At 43.8% G+C, this 17,273-nt stretch overlaps 1 protein-coding gene across 1 annotated transcript; it reads right to left on the bottom strand.

Annotated features, from left to right (window-relative positions):
* Positions 1-211: 211 nt before the first annotated feature.
* LOC311527117 (cytochrome P450 3A9-like) lies at positions 212-17,034 on the bottom strand. The gene is made up of 13 exons (XM_084640760.1): positions 16,886-17,034; positions 13,340-13,433; positions 12,581-12,633; positions 10,397-10,496; positions 9,691-9,804; positions 9,265-9,353; positions 8,133-8,281; positions 7,176-7,303; positions 6,286-6,373; positions 4,555-4,715; positions 3,127-3,353; positions 2,146-2,308; positions 212-1,544 (listed from the first exon to the last, which is right to left on the bottom strand). The coding sequence occupies exons 1-13, from the start codon at positions 16,954-16,956 to the stop codon at positions 1,446-1,448; spliced, it is 1,536 nt and encodes a 511-aa protein (XP_084496886.1). The 5' UTR covers positions 16,957-17,034; the 3' UTR covers positions 212-1,445.
* Between the last annotated feature and the right edge of the window lie 239 nt (positions 17,035-17,273).

Below are 17,273 nucleotides of genomic sequence, written 5' to 3'. Positions count from 1 at the left end.
AAAGAGGAACTTAGTAAGTTATATTTTGTGTGTTTGCTGTGAATATTCTACCTCATCCTACGCCAACCAAAACAAGTTCTGTGGAAAGGGCATATCAAGTATGTGCCCAAAAGGCTAGGTTTTTGTTATCACATTTATCTGAATCACTTGACTAAGTGGCTTACAAGATAGAAAGAAAATAGATTTAATAATTTTATTAAGATGATGTTAAAATAAAAAAAATGGTACAGAGTTTAAGCGTAGAAGTTTCTGGTTATCAGGGAATAAGGTACAGATTATCAAGGGGTGCAAAATTCGGTTTAGGATCAGATGGCATAAGGAATACATAATCTGCAATATCCCCGATCGGGGGTAAAAGGTTAGCATGTCAAAGTACAGACATTGAGATATGAGGGTATGTTCTTCATATAATGGCTACGTTCAGGTGTGGAGTATTATGAGAGGATACGATGATGAGGATGGATTTACCCTTATTTGGTGAGATGCCTACCTCTTATCTTGAGGATCTCTTCCTATCAGTTTGACCTTACTAAGTGGTTGATCTTGCAACCCATACAATAAGTAGGGCTCATATCACAGAGTGCCTAGCACATAGCAGTGCCTACAGTGTCAATAACAATGCCTAAATAGTGCAACTTTCATTGCAGTCATCTTGTTCATTGTCAAATGGCTAGTGGTTAGTGATCAGATTAATAACCCTGCCCTAAAGTGATCCATTTAACCAAAATACTAGGTAGGAGTCGTATTATTTGTAATACATTTTACAGTAAGAACGGAAGCTTTGATCAAGTTAAATGAAGGACCAAATTCAGTAAATTAAATGGAAGATGCTGTATGTGGGTAATTTCAGGGGTCCAGACTGAATATTTTTTCAAGGCTGAAGTGATTTAACAACAAATGTTTAACAAACATTTGATTAATTCTGTTCTCTGTAAATGTTACATGCTTTTGTTCCATTAACATATGACCCAAGAGAGATTTGGTTTCTAGGATAATCTCACCACATCCCAGTAAATTCAACAGCCCAACAGTTCATACACACTTCTTCAAATATCAGTACAACTCACAAAACTCTTGGCATTCACCCGCCCCTGCCCCCAGTAGCTCTAGTGATTTCTATTTCCAGCAAAAAAGTTCCCACTGCCTCTTGGATGAGACAGTAATTCCCTCTCCAGATGGAGGAATCTCACTAGAAAGGAGTCAGAGAAGCAGAGCTGTGTCTCAGTAGAATTTTTCCTTTATATACATTCTCTAAATCTGATGGTATAAAAGCTATTTACAGTCACTATCCAGGTTTACATTTCTGACAGTCACAATTTTTATGTAGATATTTAGTAAATGCCTTTGGAATGAACGGAAGCTCTTCTTCTGCATCTGTGGGAGAGACCCAATGATGTAAAGCATCTGCTGGTACTCTGGAGAGCTGCTGTGAACTCTGTTGGGTCTTACTCCTCTGGGTGTGTGGTATAAGTTCTGGGGACTAACTTCAGAACAATAGGTTTCTCTGGCGTCAGGGATCCCTGGGAATTCAGCTTGAGCGGGATCTGCAACATTAACAGAAAAAAGAACATTTGTAGCCCAGCAAATAAAATATACACAGATTATCAAAGAGACATTATGCCTTTGTTTTCCCTTGTTTGCCCAAAATCCAGTCCAGGTTCACTCAAAACCTGCCCCACCGTTACTATAAGTTTTACAAACTTGGACATACTTTTGGTTTTCTATCAAAGCCCCAGTCCAGGAGAGTTTACTCCTTGCTTGGGGTTTTGTTATGGAAGTTTCATCCATCCCCAATGGGCCCAGACTAATGTACTTGAATGAAGGTATCACTAACGCTGATTAACCACTTTCCTCTCCTTTCTGTCCTGTAATGTTTCCTTGGTTGCTATTTTTTCCCTTATAGAATAACTCCTACCATATATCTTAGAATACTGTATACTACACACAGGCATGCAATATACAATCTGCTATGTATTACACTTCTATGCTCTAACATCTGTGTTGCACATTTATTTTTCATTTTTCATCATCTACCATTTGTTTACCCAAATAAAGTATTTAAAACTGTTTTTAATTCATTCTTTCCAGTGAATAATCATCTGGTTTTCACATCTGAGTTTTCAAATGTAAATCTGGGTTTCTCACCTGGGTTTCTTTGCAGGGTCTGAAGGTGAAATTCTGCAGCAGACTGGCGATAGCAACTTTCATGGAGAGGAGAGCAAACCTCATTCCAATGCAGTTCCTGGGACCAGCTCCAAAGGGCAGGTACGTGTATGGATCCAGGACCTCTTTGTTCTCTTTACTGAACCTGATTCCAGTTACAAGTGTAAGAAAGAAATTAGGGAAGCAAAGAAAAAGGAGGCCAAGTATCTCTCTGATGTCGCCAGCAGACATCTTTGTTAAGAGCAGCCTGTTGTTTCAGTCCTATTGGGAACAATGGGAGATAGGTAGCCATTTTGAAAATGACATCTAACTGTGGGCAAGTATGACCTCAGTCCCACTGAGACCAGTGGGAGATGGTATCAGTTTGAAAGAGGGCAGTTCTACGTGGAATTCTCTACAGCCAACCCCTTCTGAAGGAAAAACTTTCAGTGATGAATACTAATGGGAAAAATTACCTTTAAGCCTAATGGTTTTCAAATGTAGTTTCTAGAAAAGATTTCAGTGAGTTCTGACTATATGGGAAGTTTTGAAGTGTCAGTATTATTCTGTTGTTGAGATGGGAGAAAGAAATAGTCTGACAATGGGTGCTAAATTTCTCAAAAGGACCAATTTTTTAAATTAATTTTAACTCCTAAATTAATCAACCAATGTACTTGCACAATCTCAGATAGCTCACTCTGTACTCAGAGAGGAAGTGCTGTACTTCTGAGTAGAATATGCTGTATTCTTCATGTGTAACAGAGTTGTTAAATCCCTGCTGTAAGTGCAAAATTCAACTCAGCCTTAACTATGAGTGGTGTGTCTTCACAATGATGAATCCTCTCCAGCTTTTGTATTGGCAAACAGGTGTTAAGATTAAACACAACAAGAATTTCTTTGTAAGAGACTGATATTTAGGAATGAAGTAATATCGGTAAAAGAGATAATTATATTGCTCATTCCCTATTGATATAGATTCTGTACCTTTCCGGTCTGAACTCCTCTGGTTCTGGCCAGTATTCTGGGATACAATGCAGAATAGAGATTGGGATCATAACCACAGTGTCTTTTGGAATGGTCAGTCCATTTATCTCTACGTCTTTCTTGCAGACCCTTTCAAGTCGTCCTCCAAGAGGAAACAGCCTAAGGATTTCATTCACTGCCATGTCGAGATACTCCATCTGCATCAGGGCATTGTAGGTGAGAGGAGCCTTCAGGGGAATGGGAAAAAGGTTGTTGGCATGTGGGAGTCTAGATCAGATTTCCATGTGATCAGTGTGGAAACCATGTCCTTCCCTCTCATCTGTTACAGTGCACATTCTACATTCAATGCTGAACTGAACGTTCAGTGTGAACCTAAGAATTCACCTTAATTTTCCTTTCCTAAATAATGTAAGTTACTGAAAATCTTTGCCCATTTTTGCAAACAAAGTTTGTACTTAAAATCAGCAATTCTCTGAGACTCCTGGTGTGGCCAATGCATTTCTGAAAAGTGGCATCTCTTGAGACATGTAGAAGTCCAGTGTAAGAGATCACAAACACCATAATATGAGTACCCATGAATAATGGTATGAATTTCCTGAGTTGTTCCAAGAATACTCCATGTCTCCCATCTAGCATCTCCTTTCCATGAGCATAACTGTCTACTCCTGATTGCTCCTTGTTTCCCTTTGCTACTGCTTCATAAACAATTCATTGTTGTTTAGCAAGTTAAAGTAACTTGAGGTAATTTGCCCCTTGCGGAGTGTGTGAATTCTGATGAGCGAGATAAATAGGTAGCAAAAAGGGTAGTATGGGGAAAATATATAGACAAGCAGATATAAGAAAAACAAGATGTGTGTGTGTGTGTCTCTGTGTCTGTATATATTGGTATAATATACATATATGACTCAGTAAGGATTTATTTTATTGTCCCATGGGCAGAGTTACTGGTGTGGGTTTGAGATTGGGGATTTAAAAATTGTACTAAAGACTGATTTGTAATCTCTGCTATTGCCAGGCTACTGTTATCCGTGTTCATCATCCCCTCAGCCTCCTTTCCCCTCATATGTCATCTGGAGATTTTGAGAAATGCACAACAGCTATTATGCGTGTAATAGTTATGGTGCGGAGTTTGCAAGATTGCAGTGGTATATTCTATACATGGTACATTATGTAACACACCTGAAATGAACATATGCCATTTTGGAAGCAAGTTATTGGCTCTCCTTTTAGTGAAAGCAGAACTTTCTTAAAGTGTGCCCACCAAGAGCTTCCACAGGATAGCAGAGTCAGTATTTATTAAATGGTAGTTTTTTAGCACATGTATTTAACGTCTTTAAAGAACAGTCTCCTTAACTGGACTTAACTAGAGGGAAGAAACTGGCTTTAAAGAGGCTCTGTGCAATCACTGAGCATACAACATTCTCTTACCTTGTTTGGTAAAACTGAGTCTAGCTCGTCCTGCAGCTTCTGCTGCACTTCAGGGTGGGTGGCCAGTTTGTAAGCCAGGTAGCAAAGGGAGTTGCTGGTGGGCTCATATCCAGCAAAAATGAAAATAAACGCTTGTGCCAAAATCTCAGTATCAGTCAGGCCTGTGAGAAGAGAGGAAAACAGGTAGAAAAGTTGAGGCCAAACATTACAGCACATAGGCTGCGCTCTTTGCACATCGTGTATTTTATCGAAGTATAGATGGCCAACGATTTATTATTATTAAGGCTAAAAAGTATTCACGGAGGTCGCGGAATCTGTGACTTCCAGCGACCTCCATCAATTCAGCCCTGTCGGCCGGGAGCTGCGGGGTCCCCCCACCGCCCGCTGCAGCAGGAAGGACCTGCAGCTCCTCGTGGCTGCAGGCGGTGGGGTCCCCTGCAGCTCCTGGCGGATGCGGGTGGCAGGGCTCCCCTCGCAGCTCCCGGCAGATGTGGGCAAGAGGGCCGCAGCTCCCGGTTGATACAGGTGGCGGCAGCTCCTGGTTGATACAGGTGGCGGCAGCTCCCAGTGGACATGGACAGCGCCATGAGCTCCGAGCTGCTGCAGGCAGTGGGGGCTACCCCACAGCTCCCAGCCACCGCAGGGCCCCACCCCCTCCCACTCCTGGCTGCTGTGCGGGGAGGCAGCCCAGAAGCTCCGAGCGGCTGCAGGGGTACCCCGGAGCTCTGAGCCACCGTGGGCACTGGGGATCCTTCACAGATCCTGGCCGCTGCAGGTGGCAGGGTTACCCTGGAGCTCTGAACAGGGGGACCCTGGAGCTCGGAGCGCCCCCGCAACTGCCCAATCTTTGCAGGCAGCATGGGGACCCCGCAGCTGGGCTCCCCATTTGGTCAGGGATACTTTTAGTCAAAGTCAGGGGACCGGTCATGGGCTTCCATTAATTTTTCTTTATTGCCAGTGACCGGTCCCCTGACTTTGACTAAAAATATCCCTGACAAAAATCTTAGCCTTAATAATAAAAATAATCATTATTATTATTATTTTATTATTGTTGTTATTATTATTCTTGTTACTGTTATTATCCCATAGGCATGGCTGATGGGTCTGGTGGGAAAATTAAACAGGGACTAATGATTGCTTTGTAACCTCTGGCATTGTTGATTAGTGTATGCAGAACACACAAAGCAAAACATGGGTTCCTGCCAAGTTTGTTGTGGTTCATTTTCAGGTTATCTAACCCAAATATTCTGTGGTTACATAAATGTCACAGGACACCTGCTATCTCCCAGTCCTGAGAAGAACTGAGGATATTTCTAACCAAGCTGTAATTGAAGCAGTTGTATTTAAATGAATTGTGAATAGTGATGCAATGCAAACGAATAGCTGGGGAGCAGAGCTGGCTTTTGCCTCTTACCATATTGGCAGGTACCAACTCCATATTTTTCACTGGCCAAGGCTAACGATTATACAGCAGGAATTGGCCTGGAATGCATGTCTTCTATTCTACTTGTGGAAAAAGTGTTGCATAAAAGGGATGAACACTTGTCCCCATCTAACTCTGTGCTGGACAAAAATGTATGTATAGTCCAGGTGAGTCGACGATTCCTCTCCCCAGCTGCAGACGGCGGGATGAACCATTTATTTCCTCTCCAGTAGGACACCTGTTCCTATTCCCCTCACTCCGGCAGCCCCCAAAGGCACTCACAAGTATGAGTATTTTTATGGTGTTACCTTTATATGTGTGAGTCACTCCATTGCTTTCATAGCTAATGTTAGAGTTCTGGGATTCGATCATCAGCTGTAGGAAATCCACTCGGCCCTGGGAAAAGAAGTAACCATTCAGTGGAGAGCTGGTTTGGTGAGAGATCCCCTAGGGAAGGCTCACAAAGATGGGTCTCAGAACACAAAGGTTGTATTTTAAAGTCCCCAGGAGTGGCCAGAGAGGACCCAGCAGAATGTAAATGCCTTTCTTGTTACAGTGGCTCAAAACATGAAACTCTTATGCTTCTGGGAGGGTTCCATCTGCCCAGTCCCAGAGAGATGTCAGCCAAGACAGCAGACTTGGTCTCTTGCTGTCGCAAGGAATGACAACTGCAGAACTAAACTACTTTTGTCCACTTTGCAAAGCACCCTCATTAATGTAGCTGTGCAATTTTAGGGGAAAGTAATAACTACATCTCAGTAAGTGACTTTTTCAAGTAGCTCCCTTAAAACAGGATTACTCTGGGGGAGGTGAAGTCCAGCAGGGAGATAAATCTGATTCTGTCATTTTTGGAGAGTGACGACCGCCTCTTTTGGGGACTGTGCTCCTGAATACCACCATATCAGTGACACTGCACTGTGTATTGGTGCACAGCTCTACTGCTTGCTCAGTGGAGTCTCTCCCTCTGTCTGCTCCAGCTCTCCAAGTCTACTCCTACGGGTAGTTTTCTGTAAATCGTAATCTTTGCACACCCAAACTGCAATCCAGTTTGCATGGGTGTTACCCTGATATAGCCTGAGATATCACACACTATTGTGGTCCTTTGCTGGACTCTAACTCAAGCAAGTAAGTGTTTTTCTCTTGGGCTAATTGAATAGAGAATGTTCTCTGGCATCATGACTGGGAGAGTCCTGCTAACCCCTTTGGCCTCTTTTTCACGGTCCTCCTTCATTCTGGCGATCGACTTTGTGAAGAATTCTATGGCATCTTTGGGGAAAAAATTCACATCCATCTTCTTAAGAAGGGGAATGAGGAACGGGCATACAACTAGAAGAGAGACAAAAATAACTGTGATTGAAGCAAGGTCCAGGGAATAGAAGTCCATTTCACCTAAGATATCTATGGTAAAATATTAATTAGAACAACTGAAAATGTTTATTAGAAAGATGAGGCTGCATCTAAATGATGGCTCTGTTTGATCATTTCTCCTGTGTACTGGGGAGCTCACTGAGGGCCTGTCTGCCACCATGTTCCTCGTGGGGCAGATGGGCTCCATGCTCCCTCTTCTCAGGTTTCTGCACAAATGATATAATTTAGCCCTAAATGTAAATGAAAGCGAAAGGAGCATTCCACTATTTCACACCACGTCTGACTGGAGGCGCTGTCACTGAGACTGGGGAGTCACATTCCGAGTGCAGGACATTCCTCCAGTTTGCACTACCAATGCTACAGCGATATGGACCAGAATGAAAATAAACTAAAAGTTTTGAAATTCTTCCAGTCATTTCAGACTGACCTCAACGTTCTGATATTCACTAACATCTCATGTCCCAGCAAACATCTCCAAACCTTCCCCACAGTATTGTGATCCTTCCCACAACCTATAGACCAAATTCTGAGCTTACTAGCACTTACATAACTCCAGATGATTCTCATCCGTGGGATTGTATGGGTATAAATTAGAGCAGAATTTGTCTCAGGTGACCCTTGAGACTTTTATCCTTGGCAGTAAAGTTGCCTTGTCATTGGCTTATAGGCTCAGGTATAGCCACTTGTATTGTATAACCAATAGACCACTTGTCTCATTCTGATGCTGAAGTCACGGTTCCAAACGAAACATTTTAACGGAATTTTTAGTGAGCAACAGACAACTTACATATCAAAATGAAGAGTGGGTCAAAAAGGTTAAACTTCACTAGCTTCTTGATTTCTTTGACAAAAGGATCTTTGGGGTTGTTCATGGAGTCAATGTTCACACCGAAGGAAGTGCTAGTAACAACATCCATGCTATAGGCTCCAAAGATGCTGAGAAAAAGACAGAAAACAGAACACAGATAGGAGAGTTAAGGTTTGAAATAGGTAATTACAACTTTTCCCTCCCTTCCTATATTGCATCTCCTTAAAGAACAGAAAACTCTCATGAGACTTTTCTTTATGCTGTTGTAAAGGGGGGGCAAGGTACTCAACACAAGTAGAACATCTAAAGGCAAAGGAATAGAGTTTCATGAAGTTTTACCTACAGCGCTCAGAATCTAAACTCTGGTAGCCTTGCTCTGGATACTACACAATGTAATGTATTGGCCTATGTGTGTGTCCTCTGGTGGAATCAGACCTATTCAAGGGCCTGTGAATATCTTGTCAAGTGGCTGTGGCCTTTTAAGAGGTTAGGAGCCCTAGTTCTGCTGACAGCTGATATTAAATCTGTGTGCTCAAGTGGTAGAATAAATGAGCTGTCAAAAATAAATAAAAATCAAATAATAATATTTTATTTATTTATTATTTGTGTACCGGTAGTGCCCAAACATGCTGGGTCAACGCAGGCAAAAAAACACAGTCTCTGCCCCAAAGAATTCACCATCTAAGAACTTTCATGGAAGCACACCTTTACAAACAATTTTTGTCTGACCTCCAAGTCTCGGTCCTCAGGTGTTAAATCGCAGACCTTAGAGATAGTAAAGGTCTGTTAGACCATCCTCTCAAACTCCTTGCCAGTGCAGGGTTGTTCCCTATGCTACATTTTATAGTGTTTTTTCCACTCTAGTTTAAAATGTGCCAAACTTTGGGGCGTCCACCAGTTCCCTTGAGAGAATGTTCCACAGGTTTCACCCCAGGGAGATTTTCTTGAGATTTAACCTCTATTTTCCCTTTTAAATTTCATTTTAGCCCTTCTGATAGTCCTGTTCATCACTTCAGAAGTTTGGTTCATCCAAAGAACAACCTGCATTGCCAATAATGAACGAACCAAAGAGTTGCTAACAAGATTTGCTGTTCCTGGCAGAGTTACTCACTCCTTAACGTCCACAGGCTCATCCTTTTCTGCTTTCTTCTGAACATTTCTCACCAAAACCTCCCCGTATTGCTTCATAATGGGAAACATCTGAAATACACATTACAGGACATGACTTAAACATACCAAATGTTACTTCTTCATTAAGCCTAGCTTCTGAAAAGTGGAGGGGAGGTTCATTAGTACTTACAGACTTGATCTGTTTCTACTGTCAGGGGCTTTTTGTTTTAATCCTTTTTCCTTTCTTTCTTTCTTTTTCTTTTTTTTTTTTTTTTACTTTTTTTTACATTAGGAGGCACAAATGAAATAGACCAGTTTAATCATTTGAATCAGACTGAAGAGACCAGACCATTATAACTATCTCAGCCTGAATGCCACCTGTGCACTGACCCGAGGGTTAGTGTGTGCCTGGTCCTCTGGGTTTTACCTCCTTTAGCTTCCCACTGGTGAAGGTTGGAGAGAGCACTGTACGAATTCTCTTCCACTGCTCATCCTGAGCCATGGAGACAGCCGACTCCAGCACTCCCACTAGACCTAAATTCTGGGGTGACAAAGGCAAGTTTATAGCTGTCAAGAAGCTATTGGGTTTCTCTACTAAACATAAGAGTGCACAAAGCAATCCTTTTCCCGCCCCATGTACACACACACATACACTTCCCCACACTGGTTACACTTAGGCAGATATACCCACAAGAAGACACCAACTCTACACGCACTGGGGGAGACCTCTACAAATGTACACACACTAACTCAGACTGGTGCTCATGCACTTGCGTGCACACACACACTATCAAATTCAGCTCTCGTTTATACTGGTGTAACTGAGAGCTGACTTTGTCCTAAGAACTTTTTTTTTATTTAATAAATAAAAATAAACAACCTAAGCAGCTTTTAAAGTGCAGTCAAACAGTTTTCTCTGAGAGCCAGGGGATCCAGTTCCAGGTGAGGTCCCCCTGCTCCCTTGTTCCTTTAGGGATATGCAGTGGCCACTTAGATTAATGCCAGCTGTGCATTCATTCTGAATGCATCTCCGAAACATATCTTGTGTATCCCTACAGAGTTTAACTACAGTATTTGATGTTCTTATGGCTTTATTGCATCTTTCTGATGAATATTAATGATTATAAGCCTACCCGCCGGTTGGTAAAGGTGGTGAAGCACTCTTTCACCAGCACGGTTTTAATTATTGTAGGATCTGTGACAGCCAGCACAGGTTGCCTGCCATCATAAAACCTATGGGGGAAAAGAAATAAAAATCCATGATTAACTACTGTCAGTGAAAGTCAGGAGTTAAACAAAAGCTCCTTCCTCCCTGGTTTCAGAGTAGCAGCCATGTTAGTCTGTATCCACAAAAAGAAAAGGAGTACTTGTGGCACCTTAGAGGCTAACCAATTTATTTGAGCATAAGCTTTCGTGAGCTACAGCTCACTTCATCGGATGCATTCAGTGGAAAAACTGGTGTTTCTCTGATAGCTACAAATCCTAGTCTTTATTAGCTTCTAAAGCAAAGTGCACTGACTGGAAATACAGATATACAGAATCATAGAAATGAGAGATGGAAAAGGCCTTCAGGTGATCATATATTCCTGCCTTTTCCAGCCACTGCAGGAATGTTTTCTCTGAGAGACTATGCCTGTCTGAAAAATCTCTCTCACACACACATAAATATCCCTAAAAGACAGCCTACCTGTATCTTTTCTGAAAGAGACCCAGCATCATATTTTAGTCACTTCAAAAAAAGTAAGTTAAATGGAGTTTTAGGCTATATACAAAGTGCTGTCAAACGCACATAGTTAACAAACTGAAGCTACAGAGAGAGAGAAATACTGTTTTTTCTCGACTTTCTTTCATTTATAGTCATCTGGGTGCTACTGGTATCACTAGTAAGTAAAAGATTTCAGGCCAAGGTGTCATTTTTAAATGGGTGATGCTCATTTAATTTCATCCCTTTCCTCCTAGTTGTACTTCTGTCTGCCGCCCTAAACTCCTCTCCCTCTTCAGTGCTTATGCCCTTCAAATGCATGTAGACAGCTCTCTACAGTTCCTCATTTTCCCAAGTAAAACGTTTATTCCTTTCAATGTTTCTCAAATCAATCCCTCCCCTCTCACTGGACCTAGAATAGGATTTTTCCTGTAAGAGATTTGTACTGGAAAATCTTTTCCAAAACCAAACGATCAACAGTACAAATTTTTCTGTGATACAAGCCCCTCACATGGTGTCATGCATAACTTGAATTATAACGAAAGGTTTATCATAAGCAAATAATGTTCAGCAGGATGTCACAGTAACTTATCACACAATGTAAAAACAAAAGGATTGTTTCACTTTTTTTTTTTTTTACAAACGTTCAAGAAAGGGTCCAATCCTGTAGAAGGCCAAACATCTTCTAAAATCAATGAGAGGTACTGAACACAGAGCTACTGAATCCTAAAGGCAGTAGGTACCTTCACTTTCACTCTTTGGACTATACATTTCCAGACTCTTATACTCTTGTTATGATGTTAGCAGTAAATTTGTTCCATCCTTTTGATTCACGTACTTAAAACTTTTCAGCAGGTTGCACTGAAATACACCTATAGATTGGCTTGAATTCTTGTTTTAAATCATGGTTTTAAGACCAGATTTTTCAAGATTTATTATCCTATAATGGACGTAAGATAAATGTGGATTTATATGGGTTTTGAATGGATGGAAAAATGTTATAAGGGCCAGTTGGATAGATTGCAGAAGATACCAGATCATGTAGCCCAAGTAATAACCGCAGTGGCAAATGTAGGGAATATCCAGTGTAGAGTAAGAGCAGCGGTAATGCAAACGTATCACGCTTCAGCAGGTCAGGGTTAGAGACAGAAACAGATTTGGTAGAACTGGGATCTGTGTACAATAACAGCATATCTGTGTAGTATCTGGAATACATATACCTTCCTTTACAGTTTGCAGTCCAGGAGAACTGGACTTCTAAGTTACAAATTTCCTTTTATGTCAATGGTAGTTTTGCCATTAACTTCAGTGGGAGCAGAAGCTGGCAGTCTGCATCTGATATGGAACAGCTTTCATGTGAGAGTTCAGATTAACATGTACATAGCATGTCTGTGGCATGGATCCTGCAATCAGATCCATGTGGATGGATGCTTGCATCTGGGCGCTGCTCCATTAACCTTTTTGGGGTTCCACATGGAGAACAGGGTCCAGTTACAGGATTCAGGCCTTTGAGATCTCCTCTTCCAGTGGATTTTTTTCACCCTCCAATTTTGATTCCGACTATAGGATAATGTGAGGAGACTACCAAACAGTATTGGTTGGTCAACATACTCACCCCCAGATTTTCCCGTATTTCTCATAGCATGTACCGTCAAACTCCAAGAAACCCTGCAGAGAGAGAATGTTAAAATAGAATTAGAAAAGAAGCAGGGTTTCCAGGGGAGGGGCTGGGAATGGGGCTGTCTTGGGACTAAACATCTAGAGCTAGCAGCCAGGCCAAGCACTCCTGTGTGCAGCTCCTAAGACTTGTGTGACTCCTTATGTCTTTGTGAGAGATAGAATCCTTTAAGAACATAGCTGGATCTAGTTATTCTAGGGGCATATCATGCTTGAGGTTAAGGAGTCTCTAAGTAAACTGACAGGTTTCAGAGTAACAGCCGTGTTAGTCTGTATTCGCAAAAAGAAAAGGAGTACTTGTCCACCACATCTTCTGTATTTTCCACTGAATGCATCCGATGAAGTGAGCTGTAGCTCACGAAAGCTTATGCTCAAATAAATTGGTTAGTCTCTAAGGTGCCACGAGTACTCCTTTTCTTTCTAAGTAAACTGTTTGCAAGGAATTCAATAAATAGTGACAGCAAACCAGCCACCTACATGTGTTCACCTGGTTTAGGCAGTCACCCCGGGGCTCACCATGCCCTTCACATTATAATCTGCATTACAGAAATGTTATCCTGCATTGGGTCCTACACACCCTGTGCATAAGGGCAGAGCTTAGCACACAGGAGAACTCATCAATGCAGTGTACAAATCTAGCTATTGTATGATGACGGACATATATTTCTGGAGCCAGGAGAAGCCTTCAAACACTCACTTTACGATACTCCAAGGCAGTTCCAAAGAAAGGCAATGGCTTTGGCCCAGGGATACCCAATTTCTTGAAAAAACCAAATGGCCAGATCCCATATCTGCAAAAATAACAGAAGAATCTGAAGGCTTCAGGACAATAATTGCAGTGATGTTGGGGCTGAAAGATCTCAAAGCCTATCCAGGGGAAGTGAAGCTGTTGCATTTACTCAGGAATGAAGCACCCACTCTGGAAGCTGGAAAGTGTGGTCCAAAAAATTTGTGCTTCGTAAAGCTATTTAATAAGCATAGCTAGTGATAAACCTCACAGCTGCACCACAAATCTTCAGAGAGATAGCCCTGAGGTAAAAGAAAGCCTCACATAAAGGAATAGGTGCTCCAGTAAAAATGGGGGTTTTGATCCATTGGCAAAATACAAAAGAGAAGCCTCTCTAGGCTCATTGCCAGCTCATGGAGAGGAGCCACAAAGTAATGATGAAATGAGAACAAAGCTTACGTTTTTTGTTTGTTTGATTTTTAGTTTTTGCAGAGAAATCAAACTGGAGCTGGAAGTTAAGTCCTGAGCAGGGCTTTTGTGAAGGCTGTTCTTGAGTTTCATGTATTGTTCTCCTTGTGCTTAGCCTGATGCTAGCGCAGTGGTGTATTGGGGAGCCTAGTCTGTTGGGTTTCTGTTTGAATTTTGTTGACAGCTTTGCAGATTTCTCTCCTCTGAAGCACCCTTTTTTGGTGTTGTAAATTTATTACTCCTACCTCAGGGCTCTCTGCTTCTCTATGAGATCTGGGCTGCAGCATTTTGAAGCTTGTCTTTGGCTGTGTTGAAAGTGCTTTTCAAATACTGTATTTGTGTTCAGATGGAGGTTACCAGCTTCCCAAGCAAGAGCTTTGTCACTAAATGAACGTTATTGCTCCAGTTTTTGTCAAGGAAACCGTATCAAAGGTTTTGTTTGGCCCAGAACACCAGCTGCCATACAGCCTGCCTTTCTTCCAGGTGACTCCTCCCTGGGACACCAGGAGCCATACTGGGGTAGGGAGCTGTAACTTACACCTCTCTTTATTATTACTACTTTGTATTTGTATGATGGTCATGCCTAGAAACCCCCGCTGAGATCAGTCCCGTTGTGATAGGTGCTCTACAAACACACTGTCTGACAGTCTTTGTCCCCAAGAGCTTACAGTCCAGACAGCCAAGACTGACAAAGAGTGAGGAAAAAGGAAACATCACTATCCTCAATTTGCATGTGGGGAACTCTTGCCGAGCATTTGCCAGTTTGGATGAATCTGGTCCAAGTTTACCTGTATCTACAGGGAATACTTGCTCACCACTGTACTACAGCGATCTCTGGGGTTTAGCATTGCCTAGTGGGCTTAGCACAGGCCTGTAAGAAAGGAAATGTGGGCCTTTTTTTCAGGGTATGTCACTGGCTTGCTGTCCACTCCCACCCTCCAAATTGCTCTCATGGATGCTGTTTTCTTGCGTTGTCTTTCCACTGATCTTGCAGAGCGTGTGTGTATAATAGCATGAGCTCGTGCCATTTACTGCATATCCTCTCTGTAGGGCAACCTTTAGACTGTAAGATCATCAAGGACCATCTCTTACTACATGTTTGCGTCGCACCTAACACAATGGGCCCCAAACCTAGCCGGGCCCTCTGGCAGCTACTGCTAAATAAATAATTAATAATCCCAAGGGTTTGGTGTTAATTTGTTTTAGTAACCAGATCCTAACAATTCATGAGAATATGCCAAATCTCTCCTCCTTGAGTTAAGGATGGGTGAACCATCCATTTGTCCAGATGTCTTGAAATATACTAACCAGAGAGGCCATGCAGAATTTCAGGGGCTGGGGATCCTCTGGATATAGAATTTTTGTTTTCAAACATTCCATATCCTAATATTTCAACCTAATAGCTTTTTTGACAGGGTAACAACCTTTGTGGATGGGGGGAAGCAGTAGATTGGGGTATATCTTGACTTTAGTAAGGCTTTTGATATTGTTCCGCATGACCTCCTCATAAACAAACTAGGGAAATATAGCCTAGATCAATGGTCTCCAGCCCTTTTACACCCAAGATCACTTTTTGAATTTAAGGGCAACCCAGGATCTACCCTATCCCTTCCCCAAGGCCCCGCCCCTTCCCCAAAGCCCCACCCCACTCACTCCATCTCCTCTCTCCGCCACTCGCTCTCCCCCACCCTCACTCACTTTCACCAGGCTGGGGTAAAGGGTTGGGGTTCAGGAGGGGGTGTGTGCTCTGGGCTGGAGCCAAGGGATTTGCAGTGTGGGAGGGGGCTCTGGGCTGAGTCTGGGACAGGGAGTTGGGGTGCAGGAGCGTGTGAGGGGTGCAAGCTCTGGGAGGGAGTTTGGGTGCAGGAGGGGGCTCCGGGCTGGGGAAGAGTGTTGAGGGGGTGCAGGAGGGGGTACAGGGTGCTGGCTCTGGGAGGGGGACAGGGCTGGGGCTTGGGGTGCAGGAGGGGGTATGGGGTACTGGCTCCGGGAGGGGGCTCAGGGCTGGTTTTGGGTGCTGGCTCTGGGAGGGGGTTCAGGGCTGGGGCTTGGGGTACAGGAGAGGGTTTAGGGTGCTGGCTCCAGGAGAGGGCTCAGGGCTGGGGGTGCGGCCTCCCGCTGGGCAGCACTTACTGCTGGCGGCTCCCGGTTGGTGGTGTGGCGTGGCTGCCGCTAAGGCAGGCTCCCTGCCTACCTCGGCTCCACACCACTCCCGGAAGGGGCCAATGTGCCCCTGCAGCCCCCTGGGGGGAGGGCAGCACATGACTCCGCACCCTGCCCTAGCAGGGTGTGGAGGCACGTTCGGGGATGCGGCAGATTGGGCCAGCCCCCATGGGAGGTGGGGAGGGAACGCCATTCAGCTCTGCCCCATCCCCAGCTCTGCTCCACTCCCGCCCCCAGTTGTGGTGCTAGCTCCCAGCCCCGCGCCTGACCCTGTCCCCAGCCTCGGCACGGCTCCGCTCCCGGCCCCACCCCAGCCTCGGCCCTTGGCCCTGGCTCCATTCTCGGCCCGGGGCCAAGGCTGAGGGTGGGAGCAGGAGTGGAGCTGTTGACAGCCCCGGGCGTGAGCCTGACTGCCAGCCCCCACTGCGGCCCAGCTGCAGCTCTGCTCCCACACCCAGCCTCAGCCCCTGGCCCCGTCTCTGGCCCTGGCCCCAGACACGGACCCAGACCCACCCCCAGCTGCAGCCCCCAACCTTGGCCCTCTTACCCCTGGCCACATCCCTTCCCCCCACTTCCCCGGAGCTGCAGCACTGCTCCTGGCTCTGGGGAGGGCGCAGACAGGGCATAACTCTCAAAAGTTTGGGGGCCACTGCATTAGAGGTTTTCAAGAGCAGATTAGACAAACACCTGTCAGGAATGGTCTAGTTATTACTTAGTCCTGTCTTGAGTGCAGGGGACTGAACTAGATGACCTCTTGAGGTCCCTTCCAGCCCTACGCTTATATGATTCTGTGAAAAGACCAGTAACATTTAAATTAACAGTGGCGCTCCTTCAAGAATTTGAAAACAGCATAAGTAGAAAAGCAAGGTGTAGAATTATACTTACAGTATCAGGAGAAATAGCAGTGCAATCAGGAGAGCCCAGGTCTCAATGGAAAAGCTAGGGAGAAGGTTCATTTTAGCTCTGTACCTCTCAGTTTCTTGTTCTCTGTCTAACTTCTCAGTTGCTGTTTTTTTCCCTCTCTCTGCTCTGGTCAGTCTTGGGACTAGGGAAAGAACAGTGTCGCAACTTTTTATCTGTTTGTCTCTAATCACGTGGCTTAGTGACCAAATGAAACTTGAGTTGGTCCTTTATGTAATCAAAAGGGTGGAGTGAATGCCAAAGATAGTGAAAATGCTAATCTAGACAGGTAATGTTACCTTTAATAGCTCATGACAAAAGATATAATGTAATCTCTAGGAATACAAAGATCCTTAGTACAAGTTCTTTAATA

Source organism: Lepidochelys olivacea, assembly GCF_965140295.1.
Source record: "Lepidochelys olivacea isolate rLepOli2 genome assembly, chromosome: 10".
Classification (NCBI taxonomy): Eukaryota; Metazoa; Chordata; order Testudines; family Cheloniidae; genus Lepidochelys; species Lepidochelys olivacea.
This window is presented reverse-complemented; position numbering and strand designations above follow the sequence as displayed.

Bases quoted from the DNA above. Each gene is read 5' to 3' on its own strand.
- LOC311527117 (XM_084640760.1), bottom strand. From the start codon at position 16,956: ATGAACCTTCTCCCTAGCTTTTCCATTGAGACCTGGGCTCTCCTGATT. The intron at 9,354-9,690 runs GTAAAACCCAGA...TGTGTATTTCAG, and splicing joins CCAGTGGGAAGCTAAAGGAG to ATGTTTCCCATTATGAAGCA. The intron at 6,374-7,175 runs GTTAGCAGGACT...TTCTTTTCCCAG, and splicing joins GTGAAAAAGAGGCCAAAGGG to GGCCGAGTGGATTTCCTACA.